The sequence below is a fragment of the Hippopotamus amphibius genome, unplaced genomic scaffold (genome assembly GCF_030028045.1).
Source record: "Hippopotamus amphibius kiboko isolate mHipAmp2 unplaced genomic scaffold, mHipAmp2.hap2 H_1, whole genome shotgun sequence".
In the NCBI taxonomy this organism is placed as follows: Eukaryota; Metazoa; Chordata; class Mammalia; order Artiodactyla; family Hippopotamidae; genus Hippopotamus; species Hippopotamus amphibius.
The window spans coordinates 1,618,510-1,636,389 of record NW_026648280.1 but is presented as its reverse complement, the minus strand read 5'-3'; the positions used below and the strand labels follow the sequence as shown (position 1 = coordinate 1,636,389).

The 17,880-nt window shown below is 42.2% G+C and overlaps 1 protein-coding gene and 1 long non-coding RNA gene across 3 annotated transcripts; both read right to left on the bottom strand.

Annotated features, from left to right (window-relative positions):
* Window positions 1-844: 844 nt before the first annotated feature.
* On the bottom strand, window positions 845-11,444 carry LOC130843068 (uncharacterized). Its single transcript, XR_009050697.1, has 3 exons — window positions 9,760-11,444; window positions 4,581-4,699; window positions 845-1,563 (listed from the first exon to the last, which is right to left on the bottom strand). It is a non-coding gene; the product is annotated as an uncharacterized LOC130843068 (long non-coding RNA).
* A 90-nt stretch (window positions 11,445-11,534) lies between these two features.
* Window positions 11,535-17,133, bottom strand: LOC130843063 (zinc finger protein OZF-like). Of its 2 annotated transcripts, none has more exons than XM_057719726.1 (3): window positions 16,978-17,133; window positions 15,098-15,224; window positions 11,535-13,804 (listed from the first exon to the last, which is right to left on the bottom strand). In XM_057719726.1, the coding sequence occupies exons 1-3, from the start codon at window positions 16,990-16,992 to the stop codon at window positions 12,291-12,293; spliced, it is 1,656 nt and encodes a 551-aa protein (XP_057575709.1). In that variant the 5' UTR covers window positions 16,993-17,133; the 3' UTR covers window positions 11,535-12,290. The 2 variants fall into 2 exon arrangements, with proteins under 2 accessions (XP_057575709.1, XP_057575710.1); XM_057719727.1 differs by lacking the exon at window positions 16,978-17,133 and adding an exon at window positions 16,391-16,540.
* Window positions 17,134-17,880: the final 747 nt, after the last annotated feature.

Below are 17,880 nucleotides of genomic sequence, written 5' to 3'. Positions count from 1 at the left end.
GATTCTCAGAATGAAATCAGACAATTATACTTAGAACTAAGATAAAGACAAAACCTAATAATAAATACCAAAGCAGTGTGTCATCTGGAGAATAAAGCAAGGAAACAGAGCAGACCGATAATATTGCTTATAAGTATATTAAAATAAAATAAACTAAAAAAAGGATAGAAGGCAGGGCAACAGAAGAGTGCAGTGGGACTGGAAATATGAAAAGAAAAAGAAAGAAATAGAAATATATAAAAGATAGAGATGAAAAGAAGGTAGGAGAGATAGCACTACAAAAAACTTAGCTAGAAATAGAAATATATAAAAAGGCTAAAAATACAAATAGAATAAAAAATATGTTATAAAACGTGTAGATCCCTTAGGACTAAGATTGTAATTAATTAAAAAAAAAAAAAAAAAAACTAGAACTGACCCCAGAATGCACCAGATCAATAGAATTAATATTAATATTTCTGTTTCCTTGGAGTCTCAGCTGTAAGTGTCCTTCTACCTGCCTTGGGCTTTTTGTATTATTCTGCGACCAGCAGAGCTTCCTTTATTGTTTGTCTGTAAGCGCTGGTGTGTGGGGAGAGAGAGGGTACAATAGTGGCTCCTTCCCTTGGGAGTGAATGAGCAATGGCTCCCTGCCTGGGTCACGGCGGCTTGGGCAGCGAGCAACTCCAACCACGGCTCCTCACCCAACTACAACTCTGCTGGGGCTCCCTGCCTGGGTCATGGCAGCTCAGTCGGCCATGGCGATGCCTGTTGCAGAGGGATGCTGGTGGCTCAGGTGTAAACAGAATGTCTCCAGAGCTGGGCCACTCTGCGGCCTTTTGGCTCTCAGCTGCAGGCACTCTAGGCCAGCCCCACCCGGGGACCTTTGTTATCCCTGAGTGAGTTAGCTAGGCCCACAAGGGTCATTCCTTTGTCCGTCGCAGGTGCTGAGAGAGAGGCTACACCCACGGCTCCTCCCCTCTGCTTGTGAGTCAGCGGTATCCAGCCGCCCCTATGGCTGCACAGCTTTCCGTGGTAGGCACTCTCACCTCCAGATTTCTTCCCTCCTATCCTCTCAGTCTGTCTCCCCACTGCCAACAATGTTTCTCACCCTGAACTGGTTCTCCAGTTCTCCGGTTCCCACGTTCCAGCTCCCAGACCCCCTGTTCAGCTGTGAATCGATGTCTCAGTCCAGGCACGCTGAGCCGTGGTGCAGACCATCTGTGTTTTTCTCCCTCTTTCCCATCTGCCACAGCTCAGCCACTTTACCCTCTTTGAACAGTCCTAAATGCCTCCCTTCTGACCCAGGGAAATTCCCCATTGGAGAAGGGGTTTCCCCATCAGATAAGGGACATTTCCCCAAATTCAGTAATCTCCCCTCTGTTTCAGATCCCCCCATCCAAGGGTGTGGGACCCGTCCCTATCCTTTCTTCTCCTCTTCTTCCTCCTTTTTTTTTTTGTCCCTCTGTCCTACCCAGTTATGTCGGGATCTTTGCAGTCCTTTCTGGTGTCTGAGGTCATTTGCTGGTGTTCAGCTGGTTCTCTGTGGGAAGTATTGAGTCTTTTGGTGTATTCCTGATGCATCTGTAGAGAGGGATGCAATCTACGTCCTTCTACTTCACTGCCATCTTTCTGCCACCCTCCTCCTTATTTCTGGGCTAATTAAGGTCACAGGAGTCACCTTTCCTCCTCCCCACAGGCCCTGCAGTTGTCTAGTCCCTTCTCCTCCTGCCCAGTCTCCCTGTGTCAGTAGCAGGGATTGGTGTAATAGAAACAATGTCCTTCTGACCACCAGCCCTCTTTCCAGTGCCCAGCACCCTCAGGCCTCAGTCTGAGGTCCCTGTTCCAGATTCCATGGCAGGGAAGCTGACTGGCACAGCCTGGTGGGGTCAGGTGTCCCCACAGCCCTGTTAGTCGGGCTGTTCTCAGAAGAGAGGGTGAGTCATGCAGACCCCTACATGGCATTTGTCATCAGTGCCACCCAGGGATCTTCCTAAACAGCACAGTGTTGGTTCAAAGGCCCCTGGTGTCTGTGTGATCCTCACATGTTTCCTGTGGCCTGGGCAGATGACTACGTGGCAATACTTGGAGAGCTGGGGAAAGATTCCCCAGGCAGCTGTATATGCTCTGAATCATCACACAGCAAATAGGACTGTTTGTCCCATAGACTGGATTGATGTGTCCAGGAATCAAGGGATGTTGTCTTTTTTTTTTTTTTTTTAATTTAAAGCCTGCGTACTTTTGTTTTGTTTTTAAATATTTATTTATTTATTTGATTGGGCCCCATCTTAGTTGTGGCAGGCAGGCTCCTTAGTTGCAGCATGCACGTGGGATATAGTTCCCTGACCAGGGATCAAACCTGGGCCCCCCTGCATTGACAGCATGGAGTCTTATCCACTGTGCCACCAGGGAGGTCCAAAAGGGGTGGATATGGGAGTGGCACCACTGAGAGTTATCTATAGAGAGGCACTAGGGAAAATTTTTGTTTCCTGTCCTCATGAAGCACCAGTTGTGTGGAGTTCTTAGTTCCAAATGGAGGAGTGTTTCCACTACTGCAGTGGAATGATTCTGTTGTCCTGGAAAGGAACACTTCCGGTCTGCACTCGGTGCTACTTGTGCTTCTGAAGCAACAGGCAAAGTAAGAGTTACTGTGCTGGCTCTGGTGATTGAGTCTGATTATCAGGGGCAGGTTGGACTGTACTTTCTGCTGCTACTTGCACAAAGGAAGTGTGTGGCTGGAATGCAGAGCTCCCTTAAGGTGTCTTATCATGATCTATGGTAAAATCAGTGAGAAACTATCACCACCTACTTCAGGCAGGACAACTCATGGCCCAGACGCTTCAGGAAAGAATGCTTTGGTCACCCCACCAGGGAATAAAAAGTACCATTTGAGGTGCTGCTGAGGGCAAAAGGAACATGGACTAGGTTGCAGAAGAGGTACACATTAATTAGCTCATGTGACCATTTACAGAAATGAGGATAGTAATCTATAATGTTGTATTTCTTCCTTACTTTAACATGAATGTATGTGTATAGCCAATATCTTTTTCTTCCTTCTTTCATCCCCTTATCATTTAACAGAAGATGTGTTGACTTTACATCACAGTATTTAAGTATTATTAAATTTATATCATAGTATTTGGTTATAGGATATCAAGAAGAGTGACTGTTACTGGGAAATCTGCATCCTTTCTGTTGAGTTATTGTATTTTTGGTTGTACACAGGATGCTTGTATCACGACCTTGCTATTATCTTTATTTGGAGATAAGGAATGGTTTAAGTTTGTATAGTGCCAAGTTGACAAGAGGTGGACTCGTGATGATTAATTGTGTACCTCAACGTGACTAGGCTGTGATACCTAAATATTGTTTAAATATCAGTGTATATTTCCCTGTGAATTTTTTTAATGGACTAAATACTTATATTTTTATTTGTAATTTTTAAATTTATAGACCAAACATATTCGAAAAGAATGGACTCAACTTAATGGCATATTGTGTCTTAATAAAGTAGAAAAATAAGACTAAGCCAAACTAAACAAGACTTACATTCACTATTATACTGGAAATTTTAATAAAACTAGACTTCAATATTGAGATGGAGATTATAGTCACTATAATGAGGCAATACAAAGAAATAAAATTATTCATACTGTTAAGGAAAAAATAAAACTGATGTATGGAGAAAATTCTATCGGATCTACAAGCAAAACATAACCAAAAATAAATATATACAATGGAATACTACTCAGCCATAAAAAAGAATGAAAATTTTGCCATTTGCAACAACATGGATGGACTTGGAGGGTATTACACTAAGTGAAATAAGTGAGATAGAGAAAGACAAATATTGTATGATGTCACTTACATGTGGAATCTTAAAAATACAACAAACTAGTGAACATAACAGAAACGAAGCGGACTACAGCTACAGAGAACAAACTAGTGGTTACCTGTGAGGAAAGGGAAGGGGGGAGGGGCAACATAAGGGTAGAGGAACAAGAGGTACAAACGACTAGGTATAAAATAAGTTACAAGGATATATTGTACAGCACAGGGAATATAGTCAATATTCTATAACTATAAATGGAGTATAACCTTTAAAAATTGTGAATCACTATATTGTACTCCTGTAATTTATATATTGTACATCAACTATACTTCAATAAAAAATAAATAAATAACCAAAAAAAAAATCTGCTAGAACTGAGTATCTGAAGCTTGAAGAATTCAAGATCCGTATGGAATAAACCATCCTATTTCTTTGCAATAGCAATAAACAGTTGAGAAATCCAAACCACCACCCCACCCCCACCCCTGCCGCCCTGCCCCAAATCTCTGTGTTGAAATATACCAGGGACATGTTTTAATCAGGCACTGTGAGACATGCAGACATGGAAATTATTATGATGAGGAAGGACATTTACACAGTTCCCTAGAAACAGGAGGCACAGCATGTCATATTGGGTCACATAACAAATGACCAGGGTTGTTCAGGAGGCAGAAGGTCAAGAAGAGCATGGCTCATAGCCTTGAAAAATTTTGGCAGACTCTGGGCTACAGAGGCCATCCCTAGCTGCCACTGAGAAGAGGACACTCACCCAATATGAGGCATCCTTATGGCATCTGAGAACTTCCAGCCACCAGGATGTGATAAGTGAATATCTCTTCTTCATAAATCACCCAGTTTGTGGTGTTTTGTTACAGCAGACCTATAAGACTAAGACAGACAGTGTGAAATTTTCAGCGGGCTCTGGTCTGGAAGGGTGGACCCTAGTTGTCCTGTATGTGGCTCTGGGGTAGTGTAGGGCAGGGAGGATTATGGGTTTGGTGTGTGAGTGTGATAAGGTTATGGTTGGGGGTGCAGACTCCAGATTGGTTGCTCTGTATATAATGAGCATGCTCACAGGGGAGGGATTTGTTAACCTCCAGGAATTATCTAGCCCTGGGAAGGACAGCCTCTCCAGGAATAAGGCCCCAAAGGCCAGAGTAGGAAAAATACAAAAAAATTAGAAAATATAGTCAATATAATTAAAATTTAGAATACCATCAGATGTAGAAAATACTTGGAGGAATACAGAATATGCAAGAAGGGTAAATAGAGACTTTTTAAAGTCAGAGGAAAAACTGAAGGCCTAAGTAAAAAGAGAGATATATCTCACATTTACTGATTGGAATACTCAGTATTTCCTTCTGAATTGATCTGTGTGTTAAGTGACATCCAAATCAAAATCTCAGTAAGCTCTTTAATAGAAATTGAGAAGTGGATTCTAAAATTCATATGCAAGTGCAGAGGACCAAGAATAGCCAAAACAACTTGGAAACAAAAGAAGAAAGTTGGAGAAGTACATGAAGTTGATGTCAATACTAATTTTTTAAAAATTAATCAACACATGAAAGTGCTAGGGTAAATGCAAATAGATAAATGTAATGGAATAGAAAGTCTAGAAATAAACATACACACAACTGATCAGTTGTTTTTCAGCAAAGAAACAAAAGCAATTTAGTGTAAAAAGAATAATCTGTTAGAGCAATATGCTGTAGCAATTGGATATACATGTTTTTAAAAAGTTTATTAAATAACTATGGATCATAGACATATACAGAAAAACCTAAAACTGCAAGTCACAGAATAAAACAAGAACACTTATGTTCTGACCTTGTGTGGAAGTCAGATGCCCTAAGCCCTCCTCCTCTTCAGTGTTGCATGTGCTGACTCTACACCAGTCACACCTTTTTTCTGTCTACCTCTTTGTCATCCAAAACCTAGTCCCAGCTCTCCCAACACAGCCCAGGAGACTCCCAGCTGACCTCATTTACTGTTTTTTCTTTTCCATTATGGTCTATTACAAGATACTGAATATAGTTCCCTGTGCTATATATACATCAGGACCTTTTTGTTTATTTTATATATAGTAGTTTGTACCTGCCAATCCCAAACTCCTAATTTATCCCTCCCCCACCTGCTTTCCCCTTTGTAACCATAAACTTGTTTCCTACATCTGTGAGTCTGTTTCTGTTTTGTAAATAAGCTCATTTGTATATTTTATATTCCACATGTAAGTGATATTATATGGTATTTGTCTTTCTCTGTCTGACTTACTTCACTCAGTATGATAATCTCTAGATCCATCCGCGTTGCTGTAAGTGGCAACGTTTCATTCTTTTTTATAGCTGAGTAATATTCCAATATTCATATATATATATATTTTCCATTTTCTTTATCCATTCGTCTGTCAGTGTACATTTAGGCTGTTTCCATGTCTTGGCTATTGTAAAAAGCACTGCTATGAACATTGGGGTGCATGTTATCTTTTCCAGTTTGAATTTTTTCTGGCTATATGCCCAGGAGGGGGATTTCTAGATCATATGGTAACTCTACTTTTAGTTTTTTAAGGAACCTCTGTAATGTTTCCCATAGTGGCTGCACCAATTGGCATTCCCACCAGTGTTGGAGGGTTCCCTTTTATGCACACCCTCTCCAGCATTTATTATTTGTAGACTTTTTAATGATAGCCATTCTGACTGGTGTGAGGTGATACATCATTGTAGTTTTGATATGCATTTCTCTAATAATTAGTGATGTTGAGAGCAACTTTTTCATGTGCCTAGGTGCCATCTGTATGTCTTCTTTGGAGAAATGTCTATTTAGGTCTTCTGCCCATTTTTTGATTGGGTTTTTTTGTGTGTGTTATTGAGTTGTATGAGCTGTTTGTAAATTTTGGAAATTAAGCCCTTGTTGATCACCTTCTTTGCAAATATTTTCTCCCAGTTTGTAGGTTGTCTTTTCATTTTGTTTACGGTTTCCTTTGTTGTGCAAAAGCTTATAAGTTTGATTAGGTACCATTTGTTTATTTTTGCTTTTACTTCTTTTGCCTTGGAAGACTGACCTAAGAAAACATTGCTATGGTTTATGTCAGAGAATGTTTTTCCTATGTTCTCCTCTAGTTTTAAGGTGTCATGCCTTGTATTGAAGTGTAGATAGATAGATAGAGATGATGATGTACAATATTGTATGTTTCAGCTGTACAGCATAGTGATTCATAATTTTTAAAGGTTATACTCCATTTATAGTTATTATAAAATGTTGGTTATATTCTTTTTGTTATACAGTATATCTTTGTAGCTTATTTATTTTATACATAGTAGTTTGTACCTCTTAATCCCCTGCCCCTGTCTTACCCCTCCCCTCTTCCTTCTCCCCTCTGGCAACCACTAGTTTGTTCTCTTTATCTGTGAGACTCTTTTTTGTTATATTCACTAGTTTATTTTTTAGATTCTACATATAAGTGATATCATACAGTATTTGTCTCTCTGTCTGACTTATCTCACTTAGTATAATGCCCTCCAACTCCATCCACATTGCTGCAAATGGCAAATTTCCATTCTTTTTTATGGCTGAGTAATATTCCACTGTGTATATATACACAGCACATCTTTATCCACTTCACCTGTTGATGGGCACTGAGGTGGCTTCCATATCTTGGCAATTATAAATAATGCTGCTATGAATACTGGGGTGCATGTATCTTTTTGAATTAGTGGGTTTTTTTGTTTTTGTTTTTTCTGATATATACCCAGGAGTGGAATTGCTGGGTCAAATGTAGTTCTATTTTTAGATTTTTGAGAAACCATCATACTGTTTCCCACAGTGGCCACAATTTACATTCCCACCAACAGTGTCAAGGGATCCCTTACCAGGGCATATTCTTAAGTGAAAAATTATGGTCCAGAATGGTGTATGAAATATACCATGTTTTTTGACTCTAGTAGAAGAGTATAAATATAGGGACAGAGGTTTAACAGATTGGAAGAACAGGAATGAAAGTGATGAAATGTTCTTGTGTTATAGTTTTGAGTTTGTACAAATTTAAGTATTTTCCATGAAGTTTAAACAATGCTCAATCAAAATGGAATTTAAAAATCCACATCAAAAGTAAAATGGAAGAAAAAGTGAGAGAAATTCTGTGTTGCCTTGATGGTGTATCCAGGATAAAGACAGTGGCTTTAAAACCCAGAGGGATATCAACTATACCCCAATATAAAAATTAAAAAAACAAAACAAAAAAACAGAGGGGTAAAGCCACACACCTGAGTACAACTACAACTAGAGGAATCTGAATAAGATCAGATGATAGTATCAACGTCAATGTTGTTGTGATATCATAAGATAGTCTTACTATTTGGGAAACTGGGTAAAGTACACACAGGATCTCTCTGCTTTCTTTCTTTCATTTATATTTTGGCTGTGCCACGAGGCTTGTGGGATCTAAGTTCCCCAACCAGGGATTGAACCTGGTCCACAGCAGTGAAAGCGCCAAATCCTAACCATTAGATCACCAGGGAAGTCCCTCTCTGCATTCTTACCATTGCATATGAATCACTGACTTTCACAATAAATATTTCAATTAAAAAATCCAAGGGAGGGAATTCCCTGGCAGTCTAGTGGTTAGGGGGTATTCTCCAAGATCTTATTGAATATTTGTATGAAGTTGTCATTTCCATCTGGAGAGATCCTCATGGATTGTGAACAGTGTTCCTTCTCTGGGTTGGGGACTTAGGGAGGAGGAGTGTAGTGTATCAAAGTCATTATTAACTTTAGACACACATTCAAAATATTCATAGGAAACATTATGATTTTTATAATACTATTTGAGGTTGAAGTAAAAAATATCACCAGTGTGATGAAAATAGGTTAGGAAACTAACAAATGAAGCAAAATAAGGGACAAAGGAAAGAACCAGGATTCGAGATAAGAATCACAAGATGAATTAAATAACAAAGACATATGTCAATAGAATTTACTGTGGGAATTTGGGAGTTTGCATAAATCTGAGAGCCTAACAACCATGACATTGCTGGGGTTATGGATCAACCCACTCTTAATGACCCCCAGTGAGTCACAGGCAGTAATGATTGATAACTTCCCCTGATCATAGAGATTCTGCCAGGACACAGGATGAGTCTAAGTTAAAAGCCCTGTTTTCACTGAGTGTGGGGTGATTCAGTTCTTCTGAGAGGGTGTCTGATCCAAATTTTTATTTTCTGTTTAAGAAAATTATCTTACAAATGGGACATGTCATTGACATGAAAATTACAGTAAGGCAAAGATGATAGATATAGAGAGATAGATGATAGATATACAGGTAGATGATAGATAAATGATAGAAGAATGCATTCATCTTAATAGGTGAGGAACAGAAGCTGAGGCCCTAGGAAGGCAGAGAGTGTTGATTGGTATGATAAAGAGAACATCCAGATACTTGAGAGGCAATGAACAGCCTTCCACCAAGGATAAAAATTTAGAGACACATCATTAAAGTCTCCATGACACAACATGCCCCTGATCAACAGGTACCACAGACACTAAGCATCTACTCAGAGCAGGAGCTCGTCTTCTTCATCTTATTACCCACAACCTACCTAATCTTGAAGCCTCTACAGTGAACCCTGTTTATGGTCGGTATGTTTACTGAGAAGCCAGTGAGACAAGTTTCAAAACAATACAACTGAGGGGTGAGGGGAGGTGTCAGGCACTCCTGATACATGCTGATGAGAGGCAACATGCCTCTGGTTTTCTCAGAAAATGCCTTTCCTGTTTTTATGGCTTTGTTCTTATCTGTCTGTCTATATCTGTGTATCTATAGATATAACCTATCTAAGGTTTTTCCTCTTTTATTGTCCTAACCTCAGGAATTGAAATTTAAGATTAGTTAATCTTGGGTTTCCTGAGGTAAATGTTTTCTGACAATCAGATACCTGAAAAGAAGAGATACTTACCAACCAAATGTGTATTTGTTCCCAGAACAAGGACTGCCATGGCAGCATCTGTGAGTCTGCAATGGGGACACATAAGCCTGAGATAAAGGCTTAGAACCCCACGATGTCATCTGCTCCATGGACGTGATTACCATGTCAACTGTAAGTGCACTGACAGTATCTGCATAGGGAGAGGAGAGAAACTGAAAAACATTTGGGACTGTGTAACTACCAAGAGCTATTAAAAGTGCTTAATGAAATAGATATCCATGAGGAGTGGCAGAAATTGATAGCAGAAAACTGGTTTTTGAAATAATCAAAATCCTACTGGAATGTGAGGAGGAAAAAAAAAATCTGATATCTCATAAGTGAGAGAAGGAAACCACTAATTTGCCTATTGGGGATTTTTAGTAGATTTAAAGGCCTCTCAGAAAACATATTTTCTTCCCAGAACTCTGAGCACTGATGATAATAAAACTAAAGGAAAAGGCAGGATGAGGAGAGTTAGAAAGTATAGCCACGGTTGTGCAAATGAACGTTAAGTGTGTGTTGTCATTTTGTTCCGTACTTTATGATGTCAGTATGTACCACATGGGAGATTTCACCAGCGTTCCAGTGGTTAAGACTCCGTGCTTCCACTTCAGGGGGCGTAGGTTTGATCCCTGGTCTGGAAACTAAGATTCCACATGCTGCGCAGTGAGGCCAAAAAAAAGGGGGAAGAAAAGTACCATACGTGTTTCAGACATGTTTCTAGAAATACAGAATATATCAGTGCACAACAGTAAATACATATTTCCCTACTGGAACTTACTCTGTGTTTGACAGAAAAATATAATAAGCAGTTCATCTATGACATTAAGTTGCATCATGCAATAGGTGACGGGGTCCTAAGGAAGTAAGGACAGCAAACAGGTGATGAAAAAATTAAGAGTTTATGATGGGTTGAGGGACTACATTTGGACTCAGTAAAGATGAAAACTGAGGACATATTTTAGGTGGTTTATTTATTCCTTTCCAGTTGCTACATATTCATTACTTTGCCTTACTGAATGAAAGTGGAACTCCAGATACTGAATAAGAGAACAATGAGCAGCTGTCGTCCTTTTATTCTAATGGGAATATGTTAGTAATGGTTCAAAAGAATAGTATTTCTAATAGCTCTTTGTAGATGTTATTTATAAGATTAAGAAGGCTCGCTTCTATCCATGGTTTCTCTCTTAGTGTACTAGCACTAAGCAACTCACAAATAAAAACAATTTTTCAATTCTCATTCACAATATTATCAGATATAGAAAATACATATGTAAGACCTATAAGCAGAAATCTTAAAACACTGCTCTGAAAAATTAAATAAGATATAAATAAAAGGAAATGTTCATGTTTATGGATTGGGACACTCAGTGTTTCTTTCTACATTGAAGATTAGGGGACTTCCCTGGTGGTCCATTGGTTAGAACTCAGCGCTATCACTGCTGTGGCCCGGGTTCAATCCCTGGTTGGGGAACTAAGATCCTGCAAGCTGTGCAGAGCGACCAAAAAATAAAAATAAAATTAAATTGAAGACTAAATGCAATCCCTGTCAAACTCATAGTAGAATTTTTTGTGCTGTATAAACTGAAAAGTGGATTCTAAACTCCAAGTGGAAAGGCAAAGAACCAAGAAAGGTCATAATGACTTTGGAAAAAAAAAAGAGAGTCAAAGGAGTACAACACAACCTTGATTTCAAGACACATAAAAACAAATATGTCAATACATGAAAATACTGGCATAAATAAAGTAGATAAATGCAACAGAATAGAAATGCCAGAAATAAACATATACATAAATGACTGAGCTTTGATGAAGATACTAAAGCAATTCAGGGGAAAAGTTATAATCTTTTAAATCAATATCACTGCAGCAATTGGATATCCATATTTTTTAAAGTAACTTCCACAATTAACTGAAAATGATTCATTTACATCAATAAAAACCCTGAACCATAAAAGTTACAGGAGGAAACAAGGGAAAAAGTGTAAGAATAAATGGACAAATTAGACTACACTAAAATAAAAAACTTTTTCTGTGGAAAAGCGATTGAAAAGACAAGACCAATTCTGGAAGAATGTATTGCTAAGTATTTCCATTAGAGGATCTTAATAATCCATGGAGAAATGCCAAAACTCAGTAATTAGAATGACAAATCAAATGAACAGAAATTTCAATAACAATATATGGTTGGAAATTAACACACTGAATACCACTCAGCATCATGTCACTAGGGAAATGAAAATTAAAATCACTTGATACCACTATACACCTATGGTGTCACTAAAATTAGAAAGCTTGAACATACCAAGTGTTGGTGAGAATGGAAAGAACGGGAACTTGGGTTCTGGTGCTTCTGGCGAGATGGTAAAAGGATACTACCACTTTAGAAAAGTTTGGCTGACCCCACATAAGTTAAACATTCACCTACTCTATGACACAGGAATTGTGCTGCTAGATATTAACTCAAGTGAAGGAAAGCATACGTCCACAAGGCATTTCCCCGGTGTGAACTTGCCTCTTTTTTATGAGCTTGGAGCTGCATACAAAGAACTACACTCATAAGGCCTTTCTCCAGTGTGGATTCTCTGGTGGACAATAAGACTTGTTCTGTAACTGTATGGCTTCCCACATTGGCTGCACTGAAAAGGCTTTACTCCAGTGTGGATTCTCTGGTGGACAACAAGGCTTGTTTTGTTACTGTAGGGCTTCCCACATTCACCACACTGAAAAGGCTTTGCTCTAGTGTGGACATTTTGGTGGCTAACAAGTGTATTCTTTAGCTTGAAGGCTTTCCCACATTCATTACACTCATAGGGTCTTTCTCCAGTGTGGATTCTCAGGTGCTCAGCAAGTCTGATTTTCCTCTTGAAAGCTTTCCCACATTCACTGCACTCATAACGCCTTTGTGCAGTGTGAATATTCTGGTGTTTGTTGAGGGCAAAGCTGCTTATAAAGAAGTTCCCACATTTCTTACAGCCATAAAGTTTTTCTCCGTTATGAATTCTCTGGTGGACAATAAGACTTTTTTTGTTGACGTAGGCTTTCCCACACTCACTGCACATATAAGGCCTTTCTCCAGTGTGGGTTCTCTGGTGGATAATAAGACTTGTTTTATAACTGAAGGACTTCCCACATTCAGTGCACTTAAAAGGCTTTTCTCCAGTGTGGATCCTCTGGTGCACAAGAAGTTTATTTCTATAAAGGAAGAGCTTCCCACATTCACTGCATTTATGAGGTTTCTCTCCAGTGTGGACTTTTTGGTGTTGGACAAGTGAATCCTTGCGGGCATAGGCCTTCCCACATTCATTACACTCATAAGGTCTTTCTCCAGTGTGAACTCTTTGGTGCTGAACAAGTTTACATTTGTAGATGAAGACTTTCCCACATTTACTGCAATCAAAAGGTTTTTCTCCTGTGTGAACTCTCCGATGATGAGAAAGACCCCCTCTGAGTCTAAAGAACTTCCCGCAGTCACTGCACTCATAAGGTTTTTCTCCAGTGTGAACTCTCAGGTGCTCTGTGAATTTATACTTCTTATTAAAGGTTTTGCCACATTCGCTGCACTCATAGGGCCCTTGCCCAGGGTGAGAGACCTCCCTGATCTGCCTGCTTCTACGTGGATGCTCTCCATGGTGGGAGGGCTGGTGCTGGGGAAAGCCCAGGCTGCCTAGGAAACACTTCTCAACCTCTCTGCATGTGAACATATTGTCGGGTAAAAAGACTTTGCAGTTCGTCACAAGCAAGGCCCCGTTCTCCCTTCTGAGGTGTTTCTCTCCACCGGGCTGCTTCTGGTGGTGCCGTAGGTGAGAACTGAACGTTTTCCCATAAGCCCCAGAAAAGGATGGTTTCAGCCCAGGATGCACTCCTTGGTGCTCGGCCAGGGACAAAACATCTTTCTCTACCGGGGCACACGTATCTGAAGTAAGAGTCTTCAGGATAGATGGGTCTGGACTTGGAATCCTGTTTTGTGTCATTTGTCCTACAGAAAAACACAGTTCAGAAGCAGCCTCCTCAGTATCTGCTCCACGCCAACACCCTGAAAACATAAAAATGCTGATAACGTGTGTGGAGACTTTGGTGGGACAAGAGCCCATTACAAACCTGAGCATGACACACGTAGGAATAAGTCCATGGGTTTATTATCAAAACAGGGGAGGAAGGGTCAAGTGGTAGAAGGGGATACTGTGCAATACTGGGCCTCTGATGATCACAGAACCCAAAATGTCTCAAACCAGCAAGAGCACAGCATACAGGATATGGCACTGTGCCAGGAGGAGAGGCCAGAACAACCCACTCCTCGGCCAGTGGCTTTCAGCCGGACTTTCTGGTGCTGACAAGTGTCAGCTCCGTAGAATGTGTGTCTAAATCCAGGAAAATGAAATTACACCTGACTGCCTGGTGTTCAGACAATATAAGTAAACATGCACCTCTCATAACACATTAAGGATATACACATATAATATACAAAATACGTAAAATAGGAGAACATTGCAGGGAGAGGGAAAGGAGAGATGTGGAGAACCCTAAGGTAGAAAACAGAGGAGTCAGAAATCACAGTAGAAATGAAATGTGGGCAAGTGTCAAAATGGGGAGGAAAGAAAGAAAAGAAAAAAGTATGACCATGATGAGTGTTGGCACTGAAAGAGGAGCAAGCAAAGGACATATCCCTGTAGGATGAGAACTCATTGGTGATATAATGCCTTCCTACAGCCCCTACTCACCAGGCCCAGGATCCAGTTAACCCTCTTCCTAGGACTAGAGAGCTGCCTACCTCCTCAGGCATCCAGGGCTGCCTCCACCCCTCAGCTTAGGTGGGGTGACTATGAAACCTACCAGATTAACGTCCTTAGAGGAGAAGGGCAGTTACAAGAAAGACACTGGCCCACAGTGAACCAAACAATAACATTTCCAGGAAAAATATTTATTAGTAGAAGCACTTGAGGAGAATCTTGCAAAATGTAGTGTGGACCACAAATGCTGACCATGTAAGTGTCTGTGACTCCTGACACAGACAGTGCACAGGAAAGGAGCAGGCAGAACTGAGACACAGACCTTCCACGCAGCTGAACAGTCAACACACCAAGCGGTGGCAAAGCTAAGTGGCATCAGTCAGGCAGATGTCAAGCCTCTGAGACCAAAGCCTTCTGTGAAAGGTTTCAGGGCACATGGTACAGGGCAGGCCACACACAGGTGGGGGAATGCAGCTCAAAGGCCGGGGAATCGGGGAAGTAAGCAGTGTCCAAGGTCCAGGCTGGGAAGGAAGGAGGGAGCCATGCAGAGAGAGGGGCGGAGTCCGGTGCAGGGCAACGGTGGGAACATGGGTCCTTACCCAGGGAGGCTATGAGTGACAGGTTCTCCAGCATCACATCACAGTACAGGAGTCTCTGAGCATCGTTAAGGAGCCCCCACTCCTCCTGGGAGAAGGACACAGCCACATCCTCAAAGATCACATGGCCCTGTCATGAGGGGGACAGGTGAGTTCACAGCAGTCTCTGTCACCAGGACCCCCGGGTCATGGCCATCCACCCCAGTGACCCAGCTTAGAGGAGACACCAGGTCCTGATGCCACAGGAACTGCTAGCATTATGTCATTCAGTTACAACAGAGAGGGAGATAGGTATTCTCCCAGATGCTCTGGGGCTGCCAGCCAGACCCCCGGCCACTGTCCTCAGAGTCAGCTCTCCTGGGGTCACACAGATCACGCCAGACACAATGACCCGTGTGCTGAGCCCCGTGAGTAAACCCTGGGGATGATGGTGCTGAGTCCATCCTCACACTCCCTCCCTCTCCATCACCCAGCCCTGAAGGGTCACAGCTCCCTCATGGGCCTGACTATGACCCCTCCCCTTCCCCCACCCCTGCCACCTCCGCCCCAGGCCTTCATCATCTGTGTTCCCCACGTGCCACGCAGCACACGGCAACCAGGCAAACACCACCAGCACGTGGTGCTTCCCCAGGCCTCTGCAGGACCCACTGCTAGAGGTGGTCCCAGCACTGCTTTCCATCCCCCTACCTGGCCCTGCTGCCTGTTCCCACGTCCGCACCCAGACCTCGTGTGGCAGTCGGATGTCCAGAGCCCTCTTCCTCCTCAGTGTTGCACACCACTCACCCCTTCCTCTCTCTGCTCCTCTCATTCCAAGCCCAGCCCCACTGCCCCCACCACAGCTCAAGACCCTTCCCAGCTGCACTCATCTGCCCTCAGCTGCTCTGTCGTCCTGTCTCACACTCTTCAGTCTCCAAACACAGTTATCATAAGACTCTGAGCCTGAGGAGAGGAAACAATGCCCCAGGTCTTACCTTAGTGTCATCTGACCTCCATTCCTGCTTTCCCTCTCAATCCACAGCCTATCCATCCCTTAGAATCCTGTGCCACCAGGAGGACCTCCACCTGAGGCCATCCCACCCCCCACACTCATGGTCCCTGCACTGCCTCATCCGTCTTAGTGACGATAGCCACCCCTGCCCAGGTGCCCAAGGAGGAGAGCCAGTCCTCCGAGAACACCTCCCCACCCTACAACCTTCATGGCACCAACACATGAACCGAGGGCCTTGAGTCCAACATGGTCCACATGCCACCACCTGCTTAGGAGTATCGTCAAACCTGAACACCCCCTTCTCTGACCTCCAGGTGTGCGTTTCTAGTTGCCCAGCTGACACCTCCCTTGAGACACCTCTGCAATATCTCAGACTCAGCACGAGGACACGGAACTCTGGACAGTCCTTCTGTTCATTACTCCTACTTCTGAGTTCCCGTCTCAGTCTCAGACATGGCGTCCCCACCGTCACCTAAAGGTAAATATGCTGTGGTCATGAGTAGTCTGACATCAGACTAGTCTCTCACCCTGTACAGCAGAACACCATCCAGCTCCTCAGGCTGCCATCCCAGGAATGACTCCTGCCTTCAGGCTTTATCAGCCCACCTCATGGGTCCTGCAGTTCCCTCAAGACTCCCCACTCAGTCTCACCTCCAGGCACATGGACAGGCTGGCTCCTGTGCCAGAGGACATTTCACCACTTGACCTTCTCCACTGCACACATGGGGACACCTCAGTACAACTTCTGGCTCTGATATGGTCCTGTGCCTGAGGTGACCCCAGGGCCCTGGGATAAGTACCAACAATCCTAGGATAACACTTTTTCCTATATCTGTGTGTTAGGACCAGGGGTAAGGATGACAACTGGGTAGGTACTGGGGCTTCTTCCACTTACCTGTCCAGGGACCATAAACGTTGCTGCTACCACTCGAGCCTGTGAAAAGAGGGAGAATCTAAGACAAAGGTGATCATGGTGAGGGTGTAAAGGCTGAGCTGTTTCCTCCCTTCCTTTTCCTGGAGATGAGTGATCTCAGGCTGACCTCTGACCTCAGATCCTCAGTCTTCAGAGCTATAACTTGACAACTGGATAGCCTTAGACAAAACAACTTCTTTGAGTCTCAGTGTCTTCATGTGTAAAACGGCAACACTTAGGATGTCTATCTTATGTTCTATAAATATCAAATGCATTATTGCCTCTCCCAAGCTAAGATTAAACTATTAAAGAACACAGGATTAAGATATCTATAAATGTTTTTGAAAATTATGTTTTTCTTACATGTCTTTCAAGGCTTTCTGAGACAAGGTATCTGTTTTCAACCACCACTTACTCTGATTTTATGACACCATCATGGTGCCCTACAACTCATTCCTATTAGTGTATTACTGAAATTAGTGCTGGAGTCCACAGACTTAAGGGCTCAGTCCCATAAACTGACCTCTTTTCATAATCCAGTTCCGATCCCTGGTCCCCAGGCTACTAGGACTTCTGTCCCACTTGGCTACAAATTTAGAGTTTCCCATGAACCCCTCTTCAGTTTTGATAATTTGATAAAAATGACCCACAATCTTTAGGAAAACACCTTTTTTTTACTTCTGCTGGCTTACTGTAATGGATACGACTTAGGGACAGTCAAATGGAAGAGACGCTTAGGTCTAGGTAGTAGTGGTGGAGGCAGCAGGGGGTTTCCAGGCCCTTTCAGTACATGTCAAACTGCAGCACTTCCATCATTTCAATATGTTCACCAATCGTGAGGCTCCTTGAATCTTATTCTTCAGCAATTTTTATACCTTATCTCCA